General features: G+C 37.8%; 2 protein-coding genes across 2 annotated transcripts in view; both read left to right on the top strand.

Annotated features, from left to right (window-relative positions):
• Window positions 1-1,674: 1,674 nt before the first annotated feature.
• On the top strand, window positions 1,675-3,761 carry prr18 (proline rich 18). Its single transcript, XM_084093578.1, has one exon. It carries the CDS (start codon window positions 1,873-1,875, stop codon window positions 2,635-2,637), a length of 765 nt encoding a protein of 254 aa, XP_083949704.1. The 5' UTR covers window positions 1,675-1,872; the 3' UTR covers window positions 2,638-3,761.
• Window positions 3,762-4,724: 963 nt separating this feature from the next.
• The window catches only part of LOC311069999 (uncharacterized protein), a gene marked incomplete at its 5' end in the record, with an annotated part of 31,804 nt that continues 20,123 nt past the window's right edge, over window positions 4,725-16,405 (top strand). The window contains one exon of the mRNA XM_084093631.1: window positions 4,725-4,805. Within this exon, the coding sequence (XP_083949757.1) occupies window positions 4,725-4,805 (81 nt within the window). The remainder of the gene's footprint in view (window positions 4,806-16,405) is intronic.

The raw sequence follows: 16,405 nt of genomic DNA on the forward strand, positions 1-16,405 counted from the left end.
GTTGATATTTCACTGTTTTGGCCATGCTTCTGTTAGACTGTCTCACAAATGAATTAGATTGAATATCTGTCAGCTGTTAAATTTAACTACACAATTAGATAATACCAATTTAGGTCAACCAATTACAAAACCATGCTTAATTTTGTTCAGTCTGTGGTGTAAAAAGGTTGCATTAGCAATTAAAGAAAAAACACTTAAAACATGGTCAGGTCAAAGTGTCTGGATAATTTTCGGTCCCAAATTTTTATACATACTGGTAGTCCACTGTATGAAGAATTTTTGGGTATAATATGTCACAGTTCACTTCATTTTGCTATCCTCACTTACATAAATGAACGATAGTGTCCTGTACCTTCTAGTAAAAAAAATATCAAAAATTATATCTGGTGTCTGAATAATTTTTGGTTTGACTGTATATGCTTTAAAGCTACAAGCATCAGTCGCATAACTAACAGTGTTTAATTACAGGCATAGAATCTTCCCTCGGTTTTCACTTTGGATCATTTTAAAGTTATCATTAGCATAAAAGATTTTTTTTTCTTCACTGTAATCTCTGTGATTTAATTCTGTCAGCAATCTATGGACGTTGTTTGTGAAAATAAACATCTGTCTTTGTGCTTCTGAACAGTAAGTATAAGCCTATTGATTTTGTTCCTCATTTCACTGTGGCTGAAACACTTCGCAGTGGCTGGGTGACAGAACAGATGTCACTGTGAAATTACCAATTGCTGAAAGGAGGGTGACGGATCAATACTGATGGAGGCTGCTTGTCTTTAACCTCCTCTGTGCTACGCCAAGGTCACCAAGGAGAAAATATTGACGGTCAGTAAAAAAAGTACCGATGGCTGGATCTGCGTTGTGAAGCTCTGCTAGCTGCATTCCAATACATTACTGTTTCAAATCTGTTATTCCATAAAACTTTTTTTTTTTTTTTCTATTTCGACACTTTTAAGACATATTAATTCAATCGGCAGCATTTCCAAAAATGTTTTTGATAATTTTCTTTAAAAAATTAAGCAAAAATCAAGGTTATATTGATTATTGTATTAGCAAAATAATAATAATGTTGTAAAATTGTTTTGTAAGTGATAGTTGTTGTTTTTTACACTAAAATCATGTTAAAAAGAAGTTTGTTAAGTTTAAATAAAACAATATACTTTTAATAAGACGAAGGGTATCTTAAAGGGATAGTTCACCCAAAAATGAAAATGATGTCATCATTTACTCACCCTCGTGTTGTTCCAAACCTGTATGAGTTTATTTCCTCTGTTGAACACAAAATAAGATATGTTGGCAATCAAACAGTAGACCATAGCCATTGACTTCCAAATACATTTTTTTGTTCCTACTATGGAAGTCAGTGGCTACCGTCAACTGTTTGGTTGGCAGCATTCTTCAATATATCTTGTTTTGTGTTCAACAGAAGAAAGAAAACAGATTTGGAACAACTTGAGGGTGAGTACATTTTTCATTTTTGGGTGAACTATCCCTTTAAGGTGACCTGATCATTATTAAGGTGATGAATGAACTACACCAGTGTTTACAAAGCTAGGACACTTGTGTGAACTTGGCTGTATTATTTTGTATTGTATAAAGGCAATAAACCTTCTTTATAAGATACATTCATACAGGCACTTGCATACGCATGGCTTTGTTGTTTTAACCTTTCTGTTGTGACCACGCCCCTTCCGTATGACACATTATAAATCCCGCGGATGCCCCGCCCCTTGTCAGTCTAGAAGAGAGATGAGGAGTGCAATGGACTACTGCGTCTAATATCCAAAGATCCGGTGGACCAAGGCGAATGGACGCATTTCTCCCATCATTCACGCACAGGTTTCTTAATTATTTTGCGCATCGATCGCATCCAAAATGCCTTTTCCGCCGATAAACCTGCACTCACGGATATCATCGCCAAGAAAGGAGCTGTTCAGGAGAAAGAAGAGCAGGGACAATGTCGCACCTCCTCAACCCACGTACAGTCAAAGGACAGGAGACGACAAGGAATCGGAGAAAGAGAAAATATCCACATCGTGGCCGTCGGCCAATTTAAAGCAGCTTGGACGAAGTAAACCGAGCAGAGTCCCTCGAGATCCTGAGACGGACAGCAAACATTCATGGTTGAGCGTCCCCAAACCCTTGGCTACCTCATGCGAAAGCGTCCCACGGTCCAGTTCTGGAGAGTCCAGCCATAAATACGCCTCCAGGACCTCTATAGCAAAAGAAGCCGGCGAGCAAGAGATCCACTTCTCCCTTAGCCTGACCCCTGAAGCCATCCTGGTCATCCAAAAGCGCAATCTGGAAAAGCAAATGATGGCCAAGCAACAGAAGTGCTGCGCTTCCGCGGACTTGAGACACCGGCGCGTTTTCCCATCCAAGAGAGCTCAGGGCAGCTCTAATAATAAGAGCTCCGGACCTGTTGCCAAACTGGACGCTTCCAATGACATAAGCACCATTGTGAAGATCTCTCTCCTCAATGATCAGTACAAATATGATGATGTTGAGTATGAGGAAGAGGATGGAGACGTGGACGAGACTGTCATGAGGAAATGTAAAGAGTGGCTGAAAGGTGTGGAAAGCGCTGCTGCTTTTGGGAAAGTTGATAAACTGTCATCTTTGCCTCATCTTAAAAGTTGATGACCTCAAAATTCCACAGAAGAAAGGTCCACTGTGAAGACTTCAGTCCATGAGTTATGTGTCAAACTCAAAAGTCACCTAATTTGCTTTTAGAAATATTGTTGTCTGAGGATCATTCACACAGGACGCGTTCTTGCGTTGAAAAACAGCGGGACAGAGCGCAATGGTATTGAAGATACGCGTTTGTAGAAGTTGAACTATTATTAATTGGACACGCCGCCTTAAAACGGTCTCGTGACCGTTTGACGTGTAAAACAACACAAACGGAACGAAGGAAGGCGCACAAATAGGGCGCGCGACAATGGAATATTTTTTAACGTGACTGGCCCTGGGCGTCTTAAAACTTGGCACGAAAAAAAATCAAATGCGTCGCATTTTTTACATGAAAATAGAGAAGATGTAATGCAAGAAGGCGTCATATGTGAACGTTACCATTCACGCAGGACACATAGTCGGGTTCATAAACGCTCTACCAAATTATTGGAATGGAACAGAATGCGTATAACCTAGGCCTTTTTAAAAGTTGAATTTTTTCAACTTGACACACCATTTAAACGTGCTTGCGCAAAAACGTCCGTATGACGCAGTGCACATAACGCAACAATGAACAGCGCAGAATGAACACAAGAACGCGTCCTGTATGCGTGCACAAACTCAGCTTTCTTAATGGACTGACGGGAATGTCTGAATGTTTTCTGCATTGAGATGTAGGCTATTGCTGATCACTCAGAGAATTTTCTGCAGGTTACCTTTACACAATGACTGGGGAACAGTAGTGTTTTTTGCACATTGCTATTGTTTTCACTTTGATGGGCTGAACGACTGATGTTTGTTTCAAACTGTGGAAGTATTGAAGCGATTGACGACCCGTGAAATGCATCCAGAGGCCACGGTCCTTCCTTTGTGCCAGAAAACAATAGCTGTCGAAGACGACACTGTCTGAGAGACTTAGAACAGACACTTAATAGCCTATCTGAGACTTGTTAAAAGTATGTGTGTAATATGAACTGAAGGACTGTTTGATCGACAAACCAGCCGTGTACAGTATTTATTTTGCAATTTGGTGTTTTTATGTGTTGTTCCAAGTCATTTTTAAGGATTCTGATAATAAAATCAAAAAGACATGTTTTTTTTTCTTTCTTATTAGCCTATTTGAATGATCAAATGTGAACAGTGTGTATATTATTATTAGTTATATTGGTATCATATCATAGCTAGCATATATTTTAAGGCAGGTACAGTCTTTCGCTACAAACCTTACAAGGGGGTTTTCTTACAAATATTACTTTAATAATTGGGTAAAACTTGAGCACAACAGGGCTATAATGAACAAAGTGAAATGAATGGGCTTTAAGGAATCAATAGGACTGAGGTTGTGTAAGCTTGCACTATGGCAACGATCCCTTAAAACACAGATCAGACCTGAAACTCTCAACACTTCTCTTTGAGCTCTTACTGTCCAGACGAGTTTGATGCTACAGAGAAAAATACTTAGTCATTCAGAAAATTGTTTTTTGTAATTGTTATATCAGATATATAACCATTACAGTAACAGACTTGTTAGGTTGTTAGGAAAGCTGTTTAGCCTGTTTGTGGAGTGATTCTTCAAACTGTATTTAAGTCGCTTAGAAAACTACTAGTTGATTGTTAGTAGCCCTAAAATCAAAAGCTCCAGAGAGCAGATTTGTATTGCTAAACTGGTAAGTTTTTTTATTTATTTATTTCTAGATTTAAAGTTAATGTTTTCTATGTGATCGTAACTAAATTATGGGAATCCCACTGCTGCTGTAATTCAGAAATGCAAGTAATCTGATTCCTTGTTGGCATCAAAATAATGAATTTAGGCAGTTGACCATGCAAAATTATTCTAATGTTAATTTTATAATTATAATATATGCATTTTGACTTCATATCAACTGAGAGCCAAATTTGAATATTTGTATTTTTACAAATTAATTTCTACTCATTTAAGTGAGTCATCTTTTTACAGAAAACTTACAGCACATAAAATATTTCATTTCTCTGATACTTAAGTATTTTATCCTAACTACATTACATCTTAATAGCTCACTGGTCTGATTATGACCATGAAAACTGAAGATGTTCATCATGTCAGCTCTCTTCCCCCTATCCTGGACTCTTACCAGTCAGCACGGTGTCCAGAAAAGGTATGTGTTAAATAGTACCCAGTAGCATGCATAAAAACACAAATGAACCAGACAAAGTAAAAGTTCCCTCCTTTTCCATATACAGTACTATTAATTTGTTATGAGTGGACAGAAAATGAATAAAATATTTATCAATATTTACTATAGCCCTATTTTAAAGACCAACAGTTGGAAATAAATAGCGTATTTTCTTTGGCATTCATAGCCCAGTTTATGATATATATATATGTGTATACACACACTTTTTAGAATATTCTATGTTGGGTAAATACATGGAATGCCACCAATGTCCAAAACAAAAAGTCTTGGTCACACTTTAGTTTGGGGAACATATTCACTATGACTTCTGCCTCAATAAACTCCTAATTTACTGCTTATTAATTAGTAAGGTATTGTTGTAGTGGTTAAGTTTATGTACGGGGTAGGAATAAGGGACCTAGAATATGGTCATACAGAATAAGGCATTTATATGTGCTTTATAAGTAATAATGAACAGCCAATATGCTAGTAATATGCAAGTAGTGAGAATTGGTTCCCAAACTAAAGTGTTACCAAAGCCTTGTATCAAAACGTTGTGGAATATGGTGTTCAGACTTCTATGGACACTATGTGTCTGTGACAATTACAGAACAGAAGATACATTGAATAATAAATTAACTTAAAAGGGTAAATTAATTATTAAAATCCATTAAGATGCTATTGATTAATACAACAACTTGAGGATGCTGGCATTTGTAATGATTGGTGAATTTAAAAAAATGAGGGAGAGCTGGATCCAAATGCAGTTATTTTATTAACAAAAAATAAACAAAGTTAAGCCGTTTTGTTTTCTTAAGAACAAGTATTGTTTCTTAGACTGACAATCAAGCCACATATTTCTACATTTCAGTCACTCCATGGGGTGTTGACTGAGTTCAAAGTGACAATCAGCATCAACTCTGAACCTTATACAATCCCATTCCTTTGTGCCCTCATCCCCATCCATGGAAAATAGTAGAACAGGGAAAGTACAAATGAACAACTGCTGTATTGGTCACCCTGGTTACAACTATCAACACAGTCCCCAGGTCAACTTCACAAGTCCTTTTCAATAGTCAAAAGCTCCTTTTCTTTCCACGAACCTTTGCACATTCATTACCCAATTCTGTTAGATTCTTTGGTTACACTTTATTTTAAGGTGTCTCTGTTATAGTGTAATTATACTATAGGGTTAGGGTAGGATTAGGATTTGGTTGAGGGTTAGTTGCATGTAATTATGCATAATTTACTGTTATTATTATGGTAAGTACATGTAACATATATGTAACAAGGACACTGTAAAATAAAGTGTTACCGATTCTTTGTACCATACTTCAGGGTTCTTCTATAGCCCTATCTATAGGGATGAGAACAGAGATACATTTTAAACAACAGAAAGAAATTATTTGCATGAGGTTTGGTTCTATTGCCAGTTTGAATGTGCATGGATCGTCATTCTAAAATATTCAGAATATACAGCTAAAACATTCCAGCAAATGTAATCTGATTCCTGAGCAACTATGAGCTGCTGTAAGTGAATCAAGAACATCCAGCATGTGGTGTAGCCTAATCTGTTTCTGGAACGAGAGAATCTTAGTGAATCAAAAATAATTATGAATCTGTTGGAGCAATTACTGAATTCTTCCATGGATTCTTCTACAGATTTTCCAGCGTGCATTTTTCATGATGATGCTCTGGATGTTTGTTTTTGCATCTTTTTATCTCACATTACTGACTTTTTTCTCAGAATTTCAAGTTTATATCTCACAATTCGAACTTTATAAAAAATTGTGAGTTTATATTTCACAATTCAGACTTTATAACTCAGTTGCAAGTTTATATCACAATTCTGAGGTGGAAAAGAGTTATAAACTGGCAATTGTGAGAACTCGCAATACCTTTATTAATTGCATGTTTACTGTAGGCTATATTTTACAATTTTTATTTTTTATAAATCACAATTCTGAATTTATTTCTTGAAGTTATATCTAGTCCGAATTGCGAGATATCTAAACTTGCAACTGCCAGAAAAAAATACAGACAACACAGTTGTGAGATAAATAGTCGCAATTACCTTTTAAAGTTTTATTTCATGGTGGAAGCAAGCTTCTATGATGCCGATAGAACACTGACTTAAAATATTCTTCTGATAGTGTTTGCTGCACGACTGACACCGCAATACAAGTGCACCGTAAAACCAAACCGATCTCACAGAAAAAATATAGCCTAACTATTTTACGAGGTGGCGATTTCGGCAGAAAAGTTCTCCACGCAGATTTCGCTCATGTTCAAACTGGTCATGCGACTTCGCCACACAGGTCAACTGAAAGCTGCGGTTTGAAAGTGAATTCTGTGTGAGGTCTACTTACACCTCTACTCTGTTGACAATGGACCCTTTTTTCACACGCTTTTAATGTTACTGCACCTTGTAGACATTCACCAAAACATGTACATGTTTATAGTGCAAAGACTAGGATATAGTCAGATTCCAGAATGAATGGCTTTCATAATCAGGGGCGTTCTAGCACTTCTCGCTATTGCTAGCCTCTCCGAAAATTGCCCACCCTACCTTTAAACGTTTAGCTACTTATATTGTACCTCTCACTCTTTCACTGTTGGTTAAAAGCCTTGTGTTGAAATTCACATGCATCTTCTGTTAAGGGTAAGCCCCAAAGTCATTTTGACATTGACCTTTTAGTCATCGTAACATCAAATAAAGCAGTGCGTAATGGGGTGCAACAGAGCAGCATTAAAAATATCATATACATAGCAGTGAATTATGTACACCTACAGTTTATTGACTACTGACAGACTAATGATCGCGAATGTGTAGAACTCATTGAGCGCTAAAAATCTTCAGCACAGCGACTCAACGCCTCTGATTGGCTGTTGAGTTTAACAGACATGTCTGTAATTGGCTACAATGCTCAAAGCACATCGTAAGTAGTAACCTTTGAGGCAAAGAGGGAAAATATAAATATTATGCATATGCACTTTTCATGATTAGGTAATCGCAGCAGTTGTGATCGTATTCACTATTATTTTTTCAGCTCTATGAACAAAAAGTAACAACATTCAGGGCTTAAAGGTGCAGTGTGTAATTTTTAGTGGCATCTAGTGGTGAGGTTTGCGAATTGCAAACAGCCAGTCACTCACGGCCTATCCCTCAAATTGCAAACTCGAAGGAGAAGCTACGGTGGCCGACGTAGGATCGGAAGATGTCGTCATCTGAGTCTGAGTCAGCAGAGAGTAGCAAGTCAAGCAATGAGGTTTCTTTATATTATATTTTATATTAAATTATATATACTTAATTAATCAGTAAAACCACATGTTATTGCGATTGTTATTTTTACTTGTTCATCATTGTGTTAGTCTTTTATTCACTGACTTTACCATAGCTTGTTTCCATGCTAGTTAGTATAAGATAAGAGCTATGCATCAAAGCAGCTAGGTAAGGGGAAATAGCTAACGTTACGATGTCCGAGGCGTCGTTCAGACAGCATGTTTTTCTCCACGTTTGCAGAGTCAGGGACAACCTGAGTATTCTGCTGCGTCTTTTTCTGCTGCTTCTCATTCAAGTTAGTGACGAAACGCGCTCTGTAGCGCTGTTTGTTCGCTGTCGGCTACGGTAGAAACATGACATCACAATATGTCGACCTTCATAGAAAGTGGGTGTAGATATAATACGGTTATATAGATATATATATAGATATAGATTATATAGATATAGATATACGGTTATGTAGATATAAATGACTCATTCTAAGGTAATAAAAACATAATGGTTCATTAAGTAAGGTCTTTATACACCACTGAAAACATAGTTATGGATCTTATATTGCATTTCTGTCAATAGATCCTCAGAAATATTACACATTGCACCTTTAAGCCCCGTTAGCACCCTTAATTAGCCCTTTACTGAATCAACTTATTCTGACTCATTTATCGAACCGCAAGTTATTACTTTCGCCATATCCAAGACTGTATGCTGGACTAAAGGCTTGTGAGAATCAGTGTGACAGTTGTTCATGCATGACAATATGTGCCTCATATTGCCCAGCTGTAATGTGAAACTGTCTAGCTTTGATTCATGATTGCTGACACAGATGATACTAAAACCCCCACTTCCAGCCATCCTTCAATGACATCGTCCTTATTTAACAGACAAGATAACTATGTGCCCCTTCACTCTCCTCTTATTGCTGTGGCAACAAACTGATTAAAAAACGCCTTCCTCTAATGTTCTTTGTGAACGACCACAAAGCATACACTTCCTAAACGGGTCAAGCCTGTAAAATGAAGGAATGTTTGCCACCCCGCCTGGCCTTTTCCAGAGATGGACATGCCATGAACTGCCTGTACAAGAAAAAGGACAGTCTGCTCTTCCCATTGTGTTTTATGCTTCCTTAAAAGAGGAATTTATTTCATAATGTCATTCTTATTGCCTTATTTAATACTTGATGAGTGTAGACATTTGATGCAGCTCTTACATTAAAAAAAAATATATATATATTGCTGGGGAGATCTTTTCATTAGCAAATGTTTCTCATACAGTACTTTTATAAGAAATGGTGGGAAATGTTTTTAATTATCGTAAAAATTATGTTGAAACTGTTTCTGAAATACACAGGACACCAGTTGCATTTTCACGGACACCTTTGAAACAATTCAAACTATAGTACATGTCAAACCTTTACCTTTATTGTATTATATACCAAACCTTTATTGTTGTGCAACAATAAGTGCCCAGCATCACAAGAGGCCAGTATTACATAAGAAGTGAGTGCCAGCAGCAGGGAATTATCTGTCCTGGACAGTCGCATATTGAGCTTATGGCAAATAACAGCCCTATAAAATGGATTTCTGGGAAGCTAGAGACTAACAAAAAGTTGACTGGCTCTCTGTGTATTTGATGGTATAAGTGAAATCCAAAGTGACATTAAATTATGTTTTATTAACAAAGTTCGGGAGAAGCACGTTCAGATAATTAATCTAATCATCATGGGAGGAGAATTAATCTAATCGTCAACTCTTCTATGACAGTTTTCCAGCATCCCTCCACCACACCATCTCTTCACTAACTAGTCCTATCCCAAACCTGGGATGGGGGAGTACTCTGGGTTCGGGCAAAATTCCAAGCTCAGAGCCCTGCTCTCGAACAGAACGCCAAATACGCATATCCTTTACTCTATCTAATTAAATGCAAATGTGAACTCGTGAAACTCTGGATGGCACAGGCTGATAGGTCCTTATCTCAGTCTGCTTGCAATCACATCATTCTCTATAGGGCAGAGCTGATTGGTTCCTGCTGTATCAGTAGCCAATGATCTTGCATGCTCAACCTTCAAATACTTGGTCAGCATAACAGTGCAGCGTGCTTTCAGAAACCCTCCACCTTCCCCAGCTCCACCTGTATAGATCTGCTATGGGTAATTCATGTATGCCTTTTTGTATACACTGGAAAAAAGGCCACTCCAAAAATAAGCAAAAAAAAATTAATACAAGATATTTTTGCTTGTAATAAGCAAAAAAATCTGCCAATGGAACAAGTGAAAATTCTCTTGGTAAGATTTCTTGAAATAAGACATTATATTTAAGCCTTACAAGATATGAGTGATCTTGAAATTAGCTGGGACAACTCATTTTTAGCTATATTTTACTAGTATTGTGATGTTTTGTGTCTCATAATAAGCTTGTCATGCTCAAAAATAGTATTTTCCCCTCAAAAGTAGCATTTTTTTTTTTTGGTCATCCTGTTTGTTTCAAGTGTATTTAACTAATTTTTAGTTCTATAATTGTTACGCTGTTCTAGATTTAAGTCACCACCAACTTGAAATAAGATTGGAAACTGGCATTTTTGAGACAAAATGTCTTGAAGTTAGCATTATTGACTCATATTAGGCAGTCCTCTTTTACCATAATAAGCCATAATTTACCAACCTGACATCATCTTAAGTGTATTTAACTTATTGTAAGCTCAACAAAAGTAATGCTGTTCTAGATTCAAGACATTTTACCTACTAGATTCAAGACATTAACTACTGTTTACTAGACAGAAAAAGTGAAAAATAGACTTGCATTTAACCTTTTTATTATTATTTAAACAGCAAAAAGTCCCAGAGGACTGCATAAAAGGTTAACAGCTTCATTTTCTCACTAAATCTCAACATTTTGGCTCACAGTATTTATGGAACTGCAATATGAAAACATAGTAGAACATTTTATAGAGTATAAATGTAAGATCCCTTAAAGGAGAAGTTCACTTTTAAAATGAAAATTCTGTCATCATATACTCACCCTCATGTTGTTTCAAACCTGTATGAATTTCTTTCTTCTGCTGAACAGAAAAGAAGATATTTAGAAGATTATCAGTAACCAGACAGTTTTTGGGTCCCATTGACTTCCATAGTATATTTTTTTCCTACTATGGAAGTCAATGGGACCCAAAAACTGTCTGGTTACTGATATTCTTCTAAATATCTTCTTTTCTGTTCAGCAGAAGAAAGAAATTCATACAGGTTTGAAACAACATGAGGGTGAGTATATGATGACAGAATTTTCATTTTAAAAGTGAACTTCTCCTTTAACCCTACTCCCACACCTAAACATAGCCATTTTATAGACAATATTAAAAGGATAAAACGTAATGGACATATGTGTAGGGAAATGGCAGTTTTATTAACAATATAGCATTAAATAGTAGTTTGAGCCACTAATCCTACCCCTAAACCTAACCATTTCTTATAACTACGTAAGGTTAGGCTACAATTATAAAGAAAGAAAACAGACATAACGTTACACGTTTAACGTTAATCACAATAATTTATTTAGTGAGAAAATTTCAAAACCGGTACCAAAAGTCGTTCACATGACGATGTGTCGCAGTCCTCTCTGGCAGTATGTAATAGTTGTGTATGAGGTAACGTTACAGAGCAGAATTTAAATTCTTAATCAATGAAAATGTTAATCCGGTCTCGGTTCACTGTTCGCTCTGTGAAGGCGCGCGCGCTTCTCCGTTTCAAATGTACACAAACTTAAACACGGCATGTCGCAATCTGTGACGAAGCATGCGAGAGCCAATGAGCGTTTGATATCGCTGCCGTAAAACATGTCGTAACGCTTCGGGCGCAATTTTTGAATTTGAATTCAATCGAGCGCGGGATGCCGGGATTGGACTTTTTTTTTTTTTTTTTTTTAACGAACTTTATTATGAGCAATACACAGGACAATAGGTACAGAGAACACTAAATACTGTGCAACCTGCTCAACAAAATGAAATGTACAGTATGTACCGACCAGAGGATAATAACATATTAATTAATATATAGAAGGGGAAAATAAAAAATTATGCAGATCCTTCAGGAGATGAAATGTTTTTGTAGTCTTCATATTTTGCATGTTTTCTATTGTTTTGTAATATGATTTAAAGTCCAGATGAAATACCTTAAAACAAGGTTGTGAATTAGACAATTTACATCTGTGAATAAGGTATTTTCCAAGGATAATAAACAGTTGAATAACAAAAATTAATTTTTTGGACAAACCACATAAATCAAAATATAACATGACATCAAAAATATTGATTCTGATGTTTACATTCAATTTTGTGATTATATATTCTTCCAAATCAGACCAATTTTTTTTTGGTGTACATACAGTGATAAAATAAATGAAAAATAGTCTCCAAAAAACACAAGACTCTTCTATGTTTATTTTAAATCTTCTTAACGGGATAATTTTTTACAGGATAAATTTGATGTAAAATTTTAAATGAAACTTCTTTTATTTTATTATTAATACAGTATTTATAAATAGTAGTATTTGCCTTTTCCCAATTTAAATCACCCATGGTTGAATACCAAAAAAACTTTGCAGCAGGTGGAACCGAGCACGAAATTTGATTTCTAATATATTTATTGGTGTATTCTTTTTTTGTAATGTATCTCCGGGATTTGACGTTTACTGTCTCTGCTGAGAGAAATGATGAAGATCGCTGGATAAAGGGCTGAATTTGGATCTGTTTCTTGCAAACAATTGGATTCTAAAGATTTGGATTACACCAATCAAATAAAATTGATGTCTTTTGTGAATTTATGTTGTGTTTTCTTGTGTCTCACGGTAAATAAACCAAATATTACAAAATGGTTAAACGATTAAAGAAGGTATTTTTAAGGTTTTAGAGTGTATTCTTGTTTAACACGTACCCAGACAGCACGCTCAGTCTTACCAACGTTGGCAATTGGTGGGCACCAGCGGGCGGCAAAGTATCGTAAGGGGGTTTTCCCCTGCACACCAAACAACTTAGGTGGGTAAACCATCGGCGGGATGAGTCTACTAATCCTCCAAAACGAGTTTGCAGCAGAAGCACGAACAGAGCGAAATGTTATTATTTATGAGTAACGTTAAACTGTATTAATAAATGTGACTGAAAATTAAATTAATAAGACAATTGAATGCAATAGAGTAAAAACATTAATGCCACGATTTTAAGTTAAATAGGAATATGTACATATTTGTACGTCGGTAAAGTTTATACGTAAATAAATTGTTTTTTTGCTGTCTATATGTAAATATTATACGTACTCACTGTACTCTGCATTGTGAGTTGTGAGTTTGGCATGTTGACCTACAGTTTTCAATAAAGCAGATTTGTTGTCTCAATTCAAGTCAAGTCTATTTCTTGAAATAAGACGATTCATCTTTTACAAATAACACAGCAGCTTAAAAACCTTATGACATGTCAAAAAAGCTTGTTTCATCTGAGATATGACTCAAAACAAGATATTTTCAAGACAGATTCACTTAACAAGATATTTAAGATGCACTGTCTAAAAACAAGCTCCTTTATCTCACTTAAATCTTGGTCTTTAGGTGATTTTGTCTTATATTAAGTGTGATGAGATATTTTGACTAGTAATTAGAAAAATATACTTGGCAAGATTTTGAGTTTTTGCAGTGTAGCAGCAGCGTGTTGTGTATGTATTGGCAGTAGCAAGTCCCATACTCGCTCTGCAGCAGCAGCAATAACAGCAGCAACGTAGCAGATCTATTCCTCCAAGACCAAACATATCAACATTGTCACATCCATTACCTAAATTTTGATTGTATGAGTCACACATGAAATAAAAGGACACACCCATGAATGATGATTCTATATTAAAACAACAAGATGCATATATTACTTATGGAAAAAATATTTATTCCAGTTCTTACAATAGAAAAAAAAAGAAAAAAAGAATTAAAGTATTTGGCATTTTATCATATTGATGTTGCTGCCATTTTTAAAAGCAATAAGCCATTTTTAAGGTGTTTTAGGTTAAGAAAACCCAGTTCCCTTTCAGTCGGTCACGTTTGACGTAGTTGACTGATTGATTCTGATTGTGATCATGCTTAGGGAGCCTGTCATCTTCGAGTATTGTAAAAACGAGCCAATGGACATTGGCGTGCGTAATTGCATCACACGCCCCGCCCCGCAGCGCGGGTATAAATACGGAAGTGGATGCACGCACCAGTTGTCCGTTCCGTTCAGGTTCCGTTGCGGTGGTTCAGCTATCTACCTCTAATGCTGCGTTCACACCGCACGTGAATTGAACATCAAATTCGCTTCTATCGCGTCTAGTTGGACGCTTGAACATTTTGAAACATTTTGAAGAGTGTTCGATCACTTCTGTGCTTCCTTCCTGCAGAAGATGTGTCTGAGCGTGGCTGTTCCACTCCACCCTCAAAATGATGTTGCCCTTATATTAACGCACATCAGGATGTAGCCGAGATATAGGAAGTACGACTTGATCGTCAGGTTCCTGAGCGGTGCAAGGAGAAGAAATCTTCCTTGCACCCCCTCTATACCTTCTTGGGACCTATCTCCAGTGCTACTGCACTCTGAGACCTCCCCTGAGCACTGCAGGCAGATGAGTTAAAAATTCTGTTTTTAAGAAACAGTTCTCCTGCTTGCTTGCTCTATCAAGAAGGTAGGGGACCTGCACACATTTTCAGTCAACAAATCGTGCCTAGTTTCGGGCCGGCTAACTCTCACTAATATGAGACCCCGGCCTGGATATGTGCCCAAGGTTCCTACCTGGAGGAGGCGGACCCAGCCCTGACTTTTCTCTGTTCCTCCCGTCTTATGCAAAGTCACAGGACCTCTCCAGCTCTCTTCTGTTTCGGAAACCAGCAGAAGGGAAGGAGGTTTCCATGCAGAGGTTGGCCCACTAAAAGATTAGTGTTGCCACCATCTTGGTGAGTTTCCCAAGGTGCACCGTGCCCACCTGGGTAGTGAGCTCCTCCAAAAAGAGAGTGTAGCTCCTTCCTGGGCATTGACACAAGTGCCTCACTGACAGATTAAGAGCTGTGGGCTGGGTGACACCAGCACATTCGCTAGGAAATTAGCCTATGTGTCAAGCCGGTTGCTTTCCGTGGGCTCCCTTCACACATAGCCAGCTTCACCTTAGCCCGGTCCCCTCCTATGGACTGGATAAGTGCGCCTTTTTGCTCCAGTTGAGTTCCCTCTTCCGAACCCTGTTGAGTTCCTCCTCACCCCATCAGTGTTGGATGTGGTGGAGCGTCCGATGCTAGACCTATCACTTGTATGCTTGTGTAACTTGTGTTTGGTGGGGTCCATATGTTGTGATCCCTATGGCGATCCCATAAGTGTATTCTTTCACGGATTGACACTCTGTGGCAAGCCCGTGTCTTCCCTTGGCAGAGCCTGCTCTGCCGTCGCTGTCCGGTTGCGTCTCCACCCTGTTATCGGCTGGAGCCACGTCATATGTTGTACTGCCTGCTAAGTTCGCTCAGTCCATATGTGTATTCTCCACATGTTACCTCCTTCGGGCAGGATGTGGCTTCTGCAGCGTATGCCTTCCAACGAAGGTACGCTTCCAGGTGGTCCTGTGGAACAGCAGTGATTTTCCTGGCCTAAGCCCTATACTATATCCGTCTCAATATGCGGGAAGATCAGGAGGTTTTTGTCTAGGCACTGGAAGGTGGCAGCACTAGTGGCGTATTAGTAGGGATCCCAATCAGTCGACCGACTGAAAGGGAGCGTCTCGGTTACGGATGTAACCCTCGTTCCCTGAAGGAGGGAATGGAGACTTAGTCCCCCAGCCACTATTGCTGTACCACCGCTGACCGGGTTCCACTCGGCTCCTCAGCGAAAAACAACTGGTGCATGCATCCACTTCCGTATTTATTCCTGCTCTGCGGGGCGGAGCATGTGATGCGATTCACGCACGCCAATTTCCAATGTAGCTCGTTTTTACAATACTCGAAGATGTCAGGCTCCCTAGCGTGATCCCAATCAGACTCAATCAGTCGACACGTCGACTACGTCTCCGTTCCCTCCTTCAGGGAATGAGGGTTGCATCCGTAACCGAGACGTTTTTTTTCTGTTCTGCGGCAAAAACTTAAACTAAAAATGTATGTTTGTGTAATTTTAATTCAATTCAAATTTGTTCAGATTTCAAAGCAGCTTTACAGAAATGCATATGTCTAGACTCTACATTACAATTTAGAGTGATCTGTTATCAGAGGTGACTGTGTCCAAATAATGCATTTCAGAAATGTACATATACAAATCACTTGGT

Source organism: Abramis brama (assembly GCF_963993115.1).
Source record: "Abramis brama genome assembly, chromosome: 19".
Taxonomy (NCBI): Eukaryota; Metazoa; Chordata; class Actinopteri; order Cypriniformes; family Leuciscidae; genus Abramis; species Abramis brama.